Here is a 15,921-nt window from a genome sequence, read left to right as displayed (position 1 = left end):
CAAATATTAACAACCATTAGGAAACTATAAACTCAACCATCAAGTAAATAACAACTTAATTATTTTTGGTGATAATGTAAATCAAACATAAGTTCTCGCATATCTATTTCAACCTTCCATCATTCACTTTAATGGATTAAGCAACAACTCAATTGAATATCCATAAAATGATTATGAATGGTTAATTGCCTAATAATTTAACTGTCACTCACCAATACTCAACACCTAAGGGCTTAATTTCCCACTTTCTATCCTTTTATTAGTTACTAGAAACATTTTGAATTACCTAGTTCATTTTAGCAGTAAATTTTAAAGAAATGTAAGCACCCTGTGTAGTTTGTTTTATATATTACTTTATATATTTGTTTGATTACTTGTAATAAAAGGAATTGGACCAATTAAGGAATATCATGAGTTAGCATGACCTCTTTTAAGATGTCAGGTCTACTAAGCTACAGTGAAAATGATATGAAGTTTTTCTTAGCAAATTCACCATTTTTTTCCTTGAGGAATGCACTTTACTTTCGCAGTCATTCTTAGTAAAAAAAAAATGCCTTTTTTGTTGTTGAAGAAAATGGTGCTAGATATTTTGTTTATACGTGATAAATTATGTTAGAAATTAAAACATTTTTATTGAATAAACGCCATCTAGTTACTCTTTATATCTTTAATGTTTGAATAACATATATATATATATATATATATATATATATATATATATATATATATATCTAATTTATAGCAATAAAATGAAATAATTAAATGCAAAATTCGATCATGCCTAATTATATCACTCAACCTAATAACCAAATAATTAGACACAAATGATTAATGTGTTGAAATTAAAGTTGAATCATTTGAGTGGTACCTGAGTTCAATCCTTAACAGAAATAATTCTTGATCAGACTTTACTTACCTCTCGGTCGAACTTCAAATTAGTCAAAGTCTATTTTCTTTGATGAACCGGAGAGTTAAGACTAAAAAAATATCACTTAATCTAATTATCAAAATCAAAGATGGAATTTAAGTATCTATTTCTGACTAATAGATCATAAACTTATTGTTTATGTCATGTTTTGTCTCTAAAATTAGATTGATTTTCATCTTTTAATTTTGTCCCTTTTTTTTCTTTCAAAAATTGGTCTCTGTCAATGGTTTTTACTTCAACTTTTCAAATTAAAGAAGTTGTAGAAAAAAAATTAAACAAATGATGTTTTAATTTAGAAATATATACCGACATGCTAAGCAATTTAACTACGTGAAACCATTCTTGATGGTGTCAAAAATTTGTTCATAGCAATACATTTTTACACGTTAGGCTCTCTTTGCTCTAACAACTTGTATCCAAATTTGGATCCAATTCAAAATCTAATATTAAACCACAATGACTAATGGATAGTTAGATGCAACATCAACTCTCTCTCTCTCTCTCTCTCTCTCTCTCTCTCTATATATATATATATATATATATATATTATAATATCGTGTGTTCAAGGTCCTACTTCTCTTAAATAGAGAAAACCTAAACTTATTAGTAATGAATTTCATTTTGTGGGTTTAAGTTCGTAAAATTTTGTGGGTTTCACTTTTATTTAATGAGTACATTCATGATTTTCTAGTTTCTAATCAACTTTAACTAATAGTAGAGAATATATTAATATGTGAGTATTATAAGGTGTGTTTCTAGTATTTATCGTGCAAAGAAATCTAGATCTAAAAATGGACATATAAAAATTACTCTAAACATAGTTTTCTTCTCCAATCTTACATTTTATCGAAGTATTTTTTTATAAATAAAAGTGTCCTAATCTTGTTTATCGCATTTACTAAAGTGGAGAGCTTGTGGAGTATGAGACCTAGAATGCAATACCAAGAACTAGATGTAATGTGTGTTTGCTTAGGTATTGCGTCCACTCGAATCCGCACTGTGATTTTTGAACGTGATTTTGGTGGTTATTGTCGTTCCAAACACGCTAATAGCTAGTGATTCTTAACAAAATTTTGTTGAAAAGAATCTGGAGTCCATTCCGCAAAAGTAGTAAAACTATTTATTTTGAAGACAATTGCAAAATGTACTCAATTTTTTTAATAACTTTATATAAATTTCATTCTTTTGTTTCTCTCTCTCTCTCTCTCCCTCTCCCTCTCTTTTATCTTCTTTTAACTTCTCTTTGCAACCTCTTCTTTCTTTTCTTTTCTTTTCTTTTCTATCCCCGGTGATGCCTTTCATTTTTCTTTCCTTTCATTGATATTAGACCTTTTCTTCTATGGTGTCGTTGTTTTTCCACAAAAATATTTTTTATTACCTTTAATCAACATAACTTACATCCACACTGAATTTTTTTATCTCAATTTTTTTCCTATTACTCCAACAATATATGCTTCTTGTCTTGCTGTAATTTTTTTTCTAATTTATTTTGCCGCATATGCTATATGGCCTAATGATGCATCACAAGAATGTTCATAAGTGCTTAAAATGGGATACAAGTAGAGCTGGATATTTGGACTTGCCCTCGGGCTATCCAACTTTTTCTTCTTATACCTAGCATTTTTCTTGTACACCCAGCATTTAGGGTGAAAAATCAAAAAACACCCTTATGTATAACGTATATGGATTGTCAATCCGTAAGGTCATTATGGATTTGCAATCCGTAAGACCATTACGGGTTCGCAATCTGTAAGGCCATGGACCTCCGCGGCAAGGTTGACGCTGACAAAGTATACGGGTGACATGAGGGGGAGGCACTCTGCAACGAGGTTGGAGTGAAGGGAGGCGCTCTACAGTGAGGTTGGACCGAAGGGCGGTGGCGAGGAGCTGGTGGTGACCTCGCGCACGCCACGCCCACTCCTTCCCTCTCCTTGGCCAGCGCCACCATGAGGATATCAATAGCCTCGAGCGACACCGACACGGAGATGCCGCTGGGAGGGACCAAAGGGAGGGCGATGGCCATGAAGGAGGTGGTAGTGCTACGTCGCATCGGAGGTTGGAGCGAAGCGCAGTGGCGAGGTTGGAGCGAAGGGCTATGGCGGTGGAGAGGAGGTGGTGGTGTTGCGACGTGGCAAAGGTGGCGTAGCAAAGTTGGTGAGAAGGAGGTGGGGAAGGTATTGACCTTACGGATTCGCCATTACGGATTGTGAATCTGTATGTTTTGAAAAAGGGATAATTTTGGAATATTACAAAAAGTGTTGGGTGTACAAGAAAAATATTGGGTGTAGGAAGAAAAAGTTGAGCTATCCGCATAATCGACCGCCAACACAATATATGGGCACCAATATTTTGTGCCCATTTAAATTATGACTTTTTAGCCCGTCCCGTTTAACTCGTGAATAAAATAGGCTTGTCCACCGGCAGTCCATCAGCTTTTTACCCTTAATTAAAAAATGTAATTTCACTAGTTTAGTAAACGTAAAATAAAAATGGAACTAGACTTATAAAAGAATCATGTGAGGCCATTGGAAAGCATCAATAGCAAAACAATGCATGTTGCTCAATGGCAATCTGCAACTCCTTTTCAGCTTGTGTTCCTTATACCCCAACATATAGTTGTTAAATACTTTATGCAATTGGACTGTAAAATAATAACAAAAGGGTTTTTACTTTGATCTTTAGTCATTTTTTTAATTTGTTTAGATAATTGTCTTTAATAGGTTTGGAAAATGGGCTATGTGTTTTTTTTGTTTTTGCAGATGAGGGTCGGTCTGTTTAGCTTGTAGGCTAAGCAGTGCGGTTGCAAAGGAGTTACTTCTTGCACCGCGAAGTTTTCTTCTACACCCAACAATGTAAGTGAATTGACAAAATTATTCTTCACTTAAAATTGAAAACACCATCCTTTACACCCATTCCCTTCCTCTGTTGTTGTTGTTCTCGTGCTCCCGTGCGCTACGATATCCCCTTCTTCATCCTCCGTTCATCTCGTGTTCTGTTGTGCCACGATCTCCCCTTCCTCTATTGTTTTCATTGTAGATGTCCTCGCGAGTACCTATCTCCACGTTTAAGATTTCCTGTGTTGCGCTAGGATATGGATTGACAATCTGTATGCTCCATATGGATTGGCATACACATGTTCATAACACATTTTATAATAAAAAATTAACAAACAGGATGATCATTATTTTACCTGAACAAAATAATTGTCAAACACATGACCAATACATATAATGCGATGTACAAGACTATCTTTCGGTGATTGACTTCTAAGGGGAAAAACGCCATGCTTTGTTGAAGAGAAAAAGAAATAAGGATGACATAATAAACCATGGATATTCTATCAATAAGTAGCGACCGTTTTAACTCCTCATATCTATCTATGCCACCAAGTAGGTGCATATACTCATCAGACCATTTTGCAAGTTCTTGCAGGAAATGGTTACGAACCAAAGACCATGAATCTTCACTCATACCTAATAAGGAAGCAATTGCACGATACCCACAATTATCATCAGCTTTGACATCGACAATGTTTTCAATGAAATCATGAATGCATGGATGAAATTGATCTAACATGGGCATCTTCATCTTTGGTTTTGGTTGTTCAGATGATGATGCAACCCGTTTCATTGAAGAATTGCTATTTTGCACAGAATGTAGTGCATCTACATACTCATAGTAAGACGGATCACGCTTCGTTGATCTTTGATGTTTGGTCATCTTTTTCTTTTGAGCACCTTTTGTTTTCACCTTTTCTAGAGGAGCACACATAGAATTTACATTAGGGTAAACAATTTCCCGAAGTTTACTCTTTAGAGTCACTTTGCCACATACATCAAGCTCATCAAAGCGCTTGGATATGGCTTCTATCTTTTCGATTATGGTGACTTCGGGCTCAAATAAACCTTGGTCTGAAAAACTTAGCCTCCACCAAAGCATATGAATTATGTCAAGTGGTATGCTACCAACAACATATCTAGCTAGCTCACATGCACATGGAAAATCATGAGTAGTTTTCATCATACATCCATAACGAGAACTGTCAATGCTAGCATAATTTACACGCTTAAAATCATCAGCAATCTGGTTTAATGCATACCTTGATACCATGCCAAATAGTTTCTTGTATAAGGTAACTTTACAAACATGTCCAACCACATGTGTACTTGTATCAAAAGATGCCTTAATTTCAATGTGTTGTAGAGTGATCATGTTATTCATGGCTTCCCAAACACCACATAGGTCTCCAAGGCTATTATGTAGTAGTCTCTTTAAGTCCAAATGTGCAGACTTAACCCTGCATTTGAAAAACACAAACAAATAAACAAAAATAATTATTTTTATCCATTAAACCCTAAACACTAACACCAATATATATTACAATTTTCATACCTGTTAGTTGTTATATTTCCTAGATGTGTCACCTTATTCATCCAGGCTTTAACAAATCTTTCTTTATGGGGAATCAACCATGTTTGCTTTACATAGTCAACAAACATTGGCCATGGTGAGCAAGCAATTTCAAACTTCATAAGGCATTCATCGAACTCTTGCTCAGAAGGACAGTCCACCAGACTCCCCTATGCTTTTATGACATAATCCCATGCATTTTTTTGACTCACAAAGGTTTTACATTTTGCCTTCACATTCTTATCAATGTGAAACCAACACAACAAGTTGGTTGACTAAGGAAAAACAATTTTCACTGCATTCATCAATGTTGAATCTCTGTCGGTAACAATAACTTGAGGGAATGCATCACATCTTAGAAAAATACCTAAAAAACGTTCTAGAGCCCAAACAAAATTTTTTATACATTCTCCCTCCAAATAGGCAAATACAACTAAAAATGTTATCCCAGTTGGTGTCACACCAACAATATCAAGTAAAGACAGTCTGTATCTATTTGTTTTGTATGTACTATCTATGAGAAATGCCAAATTACAAGCATTGATTAATTTTACTGCATCAGGATGACTCCAAAATATATCACGCACAACATCTTCATCCTTCAATCTATGCCAATGAATATACTCAAAGTTATCAAATTTAAGAGTTTACGCAGACTCGTGAGAGTTCCATTGACTCGACTCGTGGACTCAACTCGTAGACTCGTAAGAGTCTATTTCATATAAAAATAATAACAAAATATCTATAAATAACATACTAATTAAACATTTCAACAATATAATAAAACAAAATAGTAAATCATAAAATTCAAAATATTTAAATAATCAAGTTTAGTAATAATACATCACTACTAGACAATAATTTGTAGAGATTATTGTAGTAGTAAATCATTTTCATCGAGAGTTTGATGTTATTAGAGAATAAAAGTTTGATATTATTAAAGGTGAGAATTTTGTATTTGAGAATAACACGCTAAATGAAAGTATGTTGAATACTAAATAGATAGAAAACAATAAAAAATTACTTACATTTTGATCTAATCTTTTTAACTTGCTAACTCGTTGACTCGATGGTAAACTCGAGAATTTATCGAGTTTATAGAGTTTACCCAAAATCTACTAAAAAAAGAGGTTACTCAAGAGTCAACTCGCAGAGTACAAGTGGACTCGTAAACTAGTAAGAGTTAGCGAGTTAACTCGAGAGTTTGATAACCATGAATATACTGATCCCGTTCATGAAGCTTCATTAATTGTTGCATTACAGTATTACTGTCTCTTATAGAAGAACGATATACATATCTTGCATTGTATACTTGCTTCATTGTTGTAAAACTATTGGCATTGTGCTCCTTCAATGTTAAACAAATATTTTTTTGGTTTGACCATTGATTGTCATATCACCAATATTAATCTTCTCATCCTTAGTCAATTGACCAACATATGAATGTCCAACTAATGACATAGTCAGTGCATGATTATGACTCCCACATATTAACTTTACCATCCATCCTTCACCTCTCAACACTGGTGTCGCTCGCAGCTTAAAGGAACACTCACATTTTCTACTGCCTGTAATTGTTCATACTAAATTTTTCCTGTATGCCCTATATCTTCCACTCCTTTCACAACCAATTAAAACATATGATATTCTTCCTTTATTTTCAGTATTAGTGTCTAACCTCATAATCACCGCCACAAAACCAATATCATACGTAACAGTGCAAGCCCAATGCAAAACATAATCACGGGTAGCAAACACCTACAAAAGGGATAATACATGTTTAGTCTTCAAGGGACATTCATTTACTTACTTTAACAAAATACAAAATCATATCAATACCTTAGAAGTATGGAAGACATAAGAGCAATCAATATTTTCAAACACACTAGGTTCCTCTCCATTTTCTTCATTCATATTATCTTCTTTAGACATTATGATGTCATATATCCACTTATTTTTGTCCATCTTAATAAAACATTAAAAAAAAATCAATGGCAAACTAACGACCCCTAACGATACAATAGATAATCCTAATTATTTATAAATAAATCTCTTTATTTTAAAAAAAACTTTCATGTTATTTTTTTTGTCTTCTACACTACATAAGTATGTCGATATATTAATAAATATGTTTGTTAACATATACTATCACACAATTTTATTATTATTTTTGTTGCATTTAATAATATAATACATTGAAATTGATAAGCACATATATTAAAATTTAGACTTGCATAAACTAATATATGGCACAATTTTATTATTATTTTACTTGCATAAATTAGTTAACGTAATAATATTTACACATATATTATAAAAGTTTAATTACTCATCCGGTCCTTCCTAAAAAAAAATATCAATTCTTTTTTTTTACTTTTTAGTCCTTGCTATAATAAATAAATACACACACACACACACACACACACACACACACACACACACACACACACACATATATATATATATATATATATATATAATTAGCTATAAATTAATTATAAATTATCAACTCTTTTTTATTAAAAATTATCTTACAATAAATTTCTTACGAATTACTTGCTAATATTTTTGTAATTAATTGTAATTCATATTATTGATCATATTTTGATGGTAAGGACTAAAAGAGAATCAAAATATAAACTATAAGATTAAAAAGATCACTTTCAAACTATAAGGATTAAAAGATAATTAAAATTCAAATTATTAGGACTAAAAAAATTACTTTTAAACTAAAAAGGACTAAAAGAGAATTAAAATATAAATCATAAGGACTACAAACACCACTTTCAAATTATAAGGACTAAAATGTACAAATTATAAAACTAGAGGGAGCAAATGAGTAATTAAACATTATAAAAAGTATAAGTAAATTTACAAAAAAATAATAAAAATAATTTTTTGAATTTTTTTAAAAATATTTTTAGGTTATACAGATTATCAATCCACATGTTATATGGATTGTTAATCCGTATAAGTTATACGGATTGATAATTCGTATAAAACTTACGGATTAGCAGTCCGTATGATTCATACAGATTACTAATCCATAAGTATACGGATCGTCAATCTATATGTTTATTACCAAGCAGATCAACTCGTAGACACCAAAAATAATTTACCTCCTCAATTGTTGCACCACGACCTCGATCAAACCAACCACAACAATCACCAGGACCTCAATCGGAAAGAAAACAGCTTGGTGAATGAAGAAAAAATAAAACCAACACACGAAGAAGAAGAGCTTAAATGGGGGTAGTGTTGAAAATTTAATAAAATTGTTGGGTGTAAAAGAAATTTAGATAGTGCACGAAAGACAATCTCCAATTGCAAACTCACTAAAATAGAGCTCTTTAAATTGTGGGCTTTGCGAGCAGGTTTTGTTGGTTCCAAGTTTTGCGGCTGTATACTTAAACCGGCTGGCTTACTTGTATTCTATATACCTAACTCTAGGTTTAAGTCTCACGTATATTTCATCCCATGCTCTTCAATCTCAAATATCACTAGTGACAACGTGTGTAACAGCTGCACCAAGGAAGATTTCACATAATGGAGGAAGCTATTAATCTGAATAATTCTGCAAGAACAAATCTTCTTACCCGACAATTAAAAGGTTATTTTGGATTATAAATACAGAAAAAGTAAAAGGAGTACACGAGCAATTTAGAGGTCCCTATAGCAATTTTCTAATCAGAATCATAGGTCCAAATCATGGGGTTAACTTGGGCCACCCCCAAACCCAAAGGAAGCCCCTTTGTGAATTCCACACCCACCCTTTTTGCGTGTTGTTGCCCTCAAACAAATTACAAAGCTGTGCTAAGTGCTAAATCAAGCGACGACGACGGTGGAAGTCGTATCGTGTTCTCCTCCATTCACTGTAAGGCCCCCCCCCTCTCTCTCTATCTCTTCACTTTTCTTCGTTTTTATTTTTATTTTAATTATTATTTCCAAACCCAATGCAATTCCGAGCGAAAACTTAGAGCCATGCAGATCTCTTATCACCTTCTTCCTGTGCCTCTTCTCTATCATCTTTCTCTCCCTGGTGGGGGTCCCAAATTCGTGTGGGACTCAAGCACTTCTTCTCTGTGAGTGATTTTTTTTTTGTGATGACCCAGTTGGACCCTTTTGTTCAATTTGCCCAAAGTTTTCATCTTTTTTGTTGGGGCGGGGGTTGGTTTTGCGTGATTCTTTGTTTGCTCTCTGTTTTTGGTCACAAGTGCCAATTCTGGACTGTAGGGTGTGGGTTTTTGAGGAAAAATGGTGGTGCCTGTAATGCTAATTGATTGTTGAAGTGTCTTTGGAGTGAGTTATGTTGAGTGCTGTGGAATGGAAAGGAAAGGGAAGGGAAGGGAAGGGAAGGTTGTTTGTTGAGTTGTGTTGAAGTTGTTCCTTGAGGGAGAATATTCTGTTTGTTTTGAGTGGAAAAAGGTTGTGGCTTTTGTTTGTGGAATTTAAGGTTCAAGGAGGAGTTGTGGTGCTTGTTTGGTTCAGGAGGTTGAAATGGGATGGTAGAAAGATGAAAGTGTTAAAATTCTGGACTAGCAGTTGAGAGAGGTAATATGGGGAATGTGGTTTGTTTTTGAATTGAAAAGTGATGTTAGTTTCAAGGTAGAATCAGCAAATAGGGATTGAGGAAACTGGGTTTTGATAATCTAAGGAGAAAATGAAGTAGCTTTCTGCTTTATACTTGTTGAGTGGGACCCAGAGAATTTGAAGTTGTTTTAAAGAACTTGCTTAGTACTAGGATGGTGCTTTCTGTGATTTAAATGAAAGAAAAATGATTTGAAATTGTGTAAGTCTTGGTATAAGTTTTTTTTTTAACTGTTTTCATGAACTTAGCAGCTATTACACTTTTAGTGATCATTATATCAAATTCTTGCTATTTTAGGCATGACTGTAGCCTTAAAGTTAAAAGAGAAATGTTTTGAATCTGTTGGATGACTAGGCAATAGCCTCATTTCAAGCTCTTGTTCCTTTGGGCAGAGCAATAGATGATGATCTGTTGACTTCCTGCTGGTTGTAATCTTTTGCTTGTCGTATATCATTAATTGCATTAGTATCGTGTTTTGTAATATATTATCGCTAACTGCATTCATATTCTGTTTTGTCGTATATCACTAATTGTGTTAGTATTGTGTTTTGTTGTATATTATGACTAACTGCATTCATATTCTGTTTTTTTTTATATCACTAACTGCAGTAATGTAATGTTTTGTCAGATTTCGGCTGTGGCAATTTTCCCTTAAAATGCTTTTCATACAAGGAAAGAGAATTTTGTAACTCAATGCAGCAAGAATAGATGGCAGTCAAAGTTGAGGCTTATCCGTTGCTTTAGATAACAGGAAGGATCAATCCTTAAATTCTGCTATATAAATCCTTCATTTCATGGTAAAGAAAGTTCATATATATATATATATATATATATATATTTGTAATTCCATTCCTTAATTGAGTCGATAGATGCTGACATCTGTCAAATTTCATTCTCGGACATCCTTCTGATTATTCCGGTTCTACAGTAAATCGTTGGCATACGTTATGTGTTCGAAGTTTTGTAGGCTTTATGCCTTTGATGCATTGACAAGTTTTTACCTTTGTTCTTTTTGTTTCCGAGAGTTTGCATTTTTCTCAGCCATTGCATTCCTCTCTTTTTATATTGGTAAACTTCTTTTATTAAACAGATTAATAAAACTTTGAAGATCATGTTTCTTATTTCACTTATTTCTTGAATGTTTTGGTTGTTAGTCATAGTAATGGAAGTGAGAGCAGTGGACCCTTATACAACTAATCCAGGTCCAATTGATGGTTCGGTTCTGTATGACCAAGACAAGCATGTCTCCACTGCAGTTTGGGATGGACAGGTGCTGTTTTCTAGCTGAGAAGCCTTTCTGCTTCATATTTTAATTCATTTCTTTTCTGAAAGTCTTGTCTATATCTTAATTATTTGTATCTGTTCTCTCATTAATGCATTAACAGGAGCGTGGTGCCCTTAGATGTCATGAACATACTTCAAAGCTTGATCAGTGGACACTTACTCATAAACAGATTGAATTGGTAGACAACGCTGGATTTGGATACTTAAGGTCAATCCCAGCTATTAGTCTAGACAATCCACTTATCTCAGCTCTAGTTGAAAGGTGGAGAAGAGAAACAAACACATTTCACTTGAATGTTGGTGAAATGACAGTAACCCTTAAAGATGTTGCACTCTTGCTTGGGCTGGCAATTGATGGAGAACCTGTAATTGGTATTACCTATACTGCATGCGGTTCAGTGTGTGAAAAGTATCTTGGTAGATCACCAGAATCTGGTTACACAAGTGGTGGAATGGTGAAGCTAAGTTGGTTGAAAGAGTACTTTTCTCGCTGTCCTGAAGATGCTCCAATTGAAGTGATTGAGCAACATACTCGTGCTTATCTTCTTTATCTTGTAGGTAGCACCATATTCTCAACAACTACAGGGAACAAAGTCCCTGTAATGTATTTGCCATTATTTGAGAATTTTGATAGATGTGGGCAGTATGCCTGGGGTGCTGCAGCATTGGCATTCTTGTATAGAGCACTGGGTAATGCCTCACTAAAAACTCAAAGTACCATTAGTGGCTGTTTAACACTACTTCAGGTAATTTATTTAAGTGTGCTTGTCTTCTTTTTAACTCCTCTTTGACTCTTCATTTTCTTTCAAACTTCAGTTTTCCTTTCTTAAGTGTTGATTTAATTGATTATTATGTATTTGCAGTGTTGGAGTTACTTTCACCTAAATATTGGACGACCAAAGCTCAATCTTGAGCTGATGCATGATCGATTTCCCTTTGTGCTTAGATGGAAAGGAAAACAAAGTGGCCCTACTGCAAATCGTGATGTAGTTTTCTATCGGAAGGCTCTGGATTCCCTAAAACCATGTGATGTAAGTCGTATTTTCATTTGTATGTTTAATACTGATCTGGCTATTTTCTGGTAACTTTAAAAGTAGAATCTAGTTGAACCGGTGTAAATGTACAGGTGGAGTGGCTACCATACCGAAACATGGACAGCATGGTAATTCCAGAACATATCAAAAGCACTTTAATTCTTGGGAGGTCAAAGACAATGCTGATTTGCTTTGACAAGGCAGAAAGACATCTTCCAAATCGATGCTTAAGGCAATATGGCATGCTTCAATCAATTCCGGATGATGTGGAGCGTTGGGAGAGGAAGAGTAGAGGAGTTGACGGTGGGGTTGATTTGTCAGGGAAAATGGAATCTGAGCTTAATGACTGGATGGACCGTCAGGTGAGTATTGTTGATGGGGATGAGGGTGTAGATGAAAGTGAGTACATGGAGTGGTATTTGAGAATCACTCGTAAGTTCATTGGAAGGCCTATTTCTCTGTCGTCCGAGTTTCAGAGAACGGTAAGGATATGTTTCTTGAATTTGGTTTTATATCTTATAGCGATTATAGATTAAGTTTGAAATGCTTTTTTAAAGAAAATAAACAAATCTTTGCAGAATGCTGGTCTCAGGGATATTGCACACATAGCGGATACCTTTTCAACAAAAGGGCTAGATCCACAACAAATTGAATCAATATCAAGGATAAGATATATTGCACATGAATGTTTGAGAGACCAATTTGGTGGTCCAGTCATGGCGTCAGGGAGCACCCAAGTTGAACTAGGGAAAAGGGTCAGAGGTAAGGAGAGGGTTAGAAGAAAAGGAGGAACAGGTAAACGACTGCGAAAGGATGGTGTGGTTCAATATAATGCCGTTAGTGAGGATGAACAAGCCCAGTACTATGGCACTGCTATTGAGGTTGGCCAATTACATCTAAGTCATATTGAAAGAGAGCTGAATCATGCACAATTATGTACTGTAGACAATGAAGTCAGTGTTGTCCAGTTGATTCATGCAAATGCTGATGGTGAGAATATGCAGCTCTGTGATCCACACATTGAGGTTGATGAATCAGATCTAGGCTATGCAGCAGGTGAAGAAAATAATGAGGACCCAGATGATGTGGCTGCTGAATTTAGCCATGAAGAACTAAAGCACAGAGCTGGTGAAGAAATAAAGCAAGAGCTTAACCATTTGACTGGAGAGGAAAACATTGAGGAACTGAATGCAGCCAATGAGATTCATTTTGTGCAACCTTCAGAGCTTTGTGATGTTAGTCACGATATCGATTCAACGCTTGCAGATGCTGCTGCTGAGGTCAATCACTCGCAACTTGGTGACTCAAGTGTGATCAATCCACAACAAAGCAGTCCAACTGACAATCTTGTTAATTCTCAGCTTTCTCACATTAACCCTGAAAGTGAACTTCCTTCTGCTAAAGGAGCAATGGAAGTGTCTCAACATTCTTCTATTGAAACTCGCGAGGATATTTCACAGAATGGTGATTGTACTGTTGCTGTATAGGGTGGATACCTTACAATATTGTAGAGAAGCAAAATTTTTTAGGCTGACTCAATTTAAAGGTGTGATCGGTGTATAATTATTTATATTCATTTTTTGATGCATAGCTTGCAGCTTCTTCTATGCTTGTGAATTAGGGTGCATGACATGTAACTTAATCGCTCAGGCATCACCAATACCATACAAGAAGTCTTGAACAAATGCATCTAAGAGTGGATATATCGTAATTTTGTACTTGATATTAATCTCAACTATAGTTTAGAGCCATGGGAAGATGGGGATTAGTGTGATTAAGCAGTATCACATTCCCTGGTTCCTCTGGAAATGGGTGTAAATGGGAATTCAAAGTCACTAATGCTTTTTTTTTTTTTTTTGGAGTTTCTATAGTGAAGGACAGAATAAGAGTTATCAAGGTTGTCTTCCAAAATCTTTCAGCTTTAAAAAGGGTAAAATATGTTTTTAATATTATTTTTTTGGTTTTAGTCATTTAAAGATTATTTATCATTATTTTAGTTCTTGTAATATTTTTTTTTGTTTTAATCTTTTCTGTCAAGTAACGAAATTAACTGATAACAGAATTAATCTTGTAACTTTTTTTCTTCATCAACGAGTTGACAGTAAGGGTTAAACAATTTTTTTCATAAGGAGTAAAACAAAAAAATCTTTAGAGAACTATAGCAAGAAAAAGGCCATGGTGGACCATTAAGTTAAGTGATCCATTTTAGTACTGTATTGAATGATCAAGATTTGTTTCCTGTAAGAATATGTAACAGTTTAAAGTCATTTTAGTTGTTGAATTCTTTTTAGATAACATTGATTGATATTACTCCTTTGCCCTTTAGTTAAACGGTGAGGAAGTTTCGTCTTCAGAAATCAATCGCGAAAAAGAGCATACTGTCGTTTGTTGTTGTTGCGTTGGTTGCAGGTTTTGATTCGTTCATTGCATAGAGAGATCTGTTGTGTGTTGGGAGATCTATGTTGGTGCCTTAGCGGCGTTGCGTTGCAGTGGTTATGTGACGCAAACACTCATGGACAACAAACCTTTCCCTTTCTAATCCCTACCTTGTTGTTTGGCTTTTATTAAGGGTACTAAAAGGTCATTTCAACTTATTAAAATCTAATATAAAATAAAATAGTTACCGACACAGCTTATTGTACTAGGTGGCAAATTGACCTAATGGGGTTAGTTTTACAAACTAATTCTCAGAATAGGTCTCTTTGTAAACTATTTCTACCAGGGGTCTGTTTTTTACGTAGACCCAGCCATGCATGGCATGCATATCATCAACATGCATGGCGAAATACCCCTACAGTGGACACATGGCTTTGCCGCCAATGTGGCTGGCGATATATGCTGGCACACGTGGCTTTTCCACCAGTGTGGCTGGTGACACTCCTTTGTCGCCACTTTGACTGGCGAGATGGCTACAGGCATGGTGCAAAAGGCGCAGGCTACGTGCAGGACTAGGTCAGGCTATGCTGGTTGGTTTCGCAACCAGTGTTGGCGAAACAAGGAGCATATATCGCTAGTGGTATTGGCGATATATGCTTGTTGTGCCTTTAAATAGCAAATTCGTGTGGATGCTCGTGCGACAAATTGACCTAATGGGGTTAGTTTTACAAACTAATTCTCAGAATAGGTCTCTTTGTAAACTATTTTCACCAGGGGCTTGTTTTTTACGTAGACCCAGCCATGCATGGCATGCATATCGCCAGCATGCATGGCGAAATACCCCTGTAGTGGACACGTGGCTTTGCCGCTAGTGTGGCTGGCGATATATGCTGGCACATGTGGCTTTTCCGCCAGTGTGGCTGGTGACACTCCTTTGTCGCCACTTTGACTGGTGAGATGGCTGCAGGCATGGTGCGGCTGGTTTCACAACCAGTGTTGGCGAAACAAGGAGCATATATCGCTAGTGGTATTGGCGATATATTATTGTTGTGCCTTTAAATAACAAATTCATGTGGATGCTCGTGTATGCTTTGGTGTTGTGCCTCTAAAAATTGCTGAATGCTTTCGTGTTGATGCTTGTTGATGCTTTCTGCCTCTAAAAATTTCTCAGTGTTGATGCTTGTTGATGCTTTGTGCCTCTAAAAATTTCTGAGTCTTCTAAGTGTTTTTAAAGTTTCTCTCAATAAGAAATTTCTCTTTTGTTGCATCATTTTTATTTATTAATTTACGTGGGATAGTTT

At 35.1% G+C, this 15,921-nt stretch overlaps 1 protein-coding gene across 4 annotated transcripts; it reads left to right on the top strand.

Moving 5' to 3' along the window:
* Positions 1-9,108: 9,108 nt before the first annotated feature.
* LOC114396624 (protein MAIN-LIKE 2-like) lies at positions 9,109-14,140 on the top strand. Of its 4 annotated transcripts, none has more exons than XM_028358709.1 (7): positions 9,109-9,212; positions 10,555-10,723; positions 11,081-11,196; positions 11,312-11,956; positions 12,074-12,241; positions 12,337-12,726; positions 12,823-14,140. In XM_028358709.1, exons 3-7 carry the CDS (start codon positions 11,089-11,091, stop codon positions 13,729-13,731), a joined length of 2,220 nt encoding a protein of 739 aa, XP_028214510.1. In that variant the 5' UTR covers positions 9,109-9,212; positions 10,555-10,723; positions 11,081-11,088; the 3' UTR covers positions 13,732-14,140. The 4 variants fall into 4 exon arrangements, with proteins under 4 accessions (XP_028214510.1, XP_028214507.1, XP_028214508.1 ...); XM_028358706.1 differs by having other exon boundaries at positions 12,802-14,140; XM_028358707.1 differs by lacking the exon at positions 9,109-9,212 and adding an exon at positions 9,222-9,420 and having other exon boundaries at positions 12,802-14,140.
* Positions 14,141-15,921: the final 1,781 nt, after the last annotated feature.

The sequence above is a fragment of the Glycine soja genome, chromosome 18 (genome assembly GCF_004193775.1).
Source record: "Glycine soja cultivar W05 chromosome 18, ASM419377v2, whole genome shotgun sequence".
NCBI classification, from domain to species: Eukaryota; Viridiplantae; Streptophyta; class Magnoliopsida; order Fabales; family Fabaceae; genus Glycine; species Glycine soja.
Note: the sequence above shows the minus strand (reverse complement) of the source record. Positions and strands in the feature narration are given on the sequence as shown.

Bases quoted from the DNA above. Each gene is read 5' to 3' on its own strand.
- LOC114396624 (XM_028358706.1), top strand. From the start codon at position 11,089: ATGGAAGTGAGAGCAGTGGACCCTTATACAACTAATCCAGGTCCAATT. The intron at 11,197-11,311 runs GTGCTGTTTTCT...ATGCATTAACAG, and splicing joins CTGCAGTTTGGGATGGACAG to GAGCGTGGTGCCCTTAGATG. The intron at 12,242-12,336 runs GTAAGTCGTATT...GTAAATGTACAG, and splicing joins ATTCCCTAAAACCATGTGAT to GTGGAGTGGCTACCATACCG.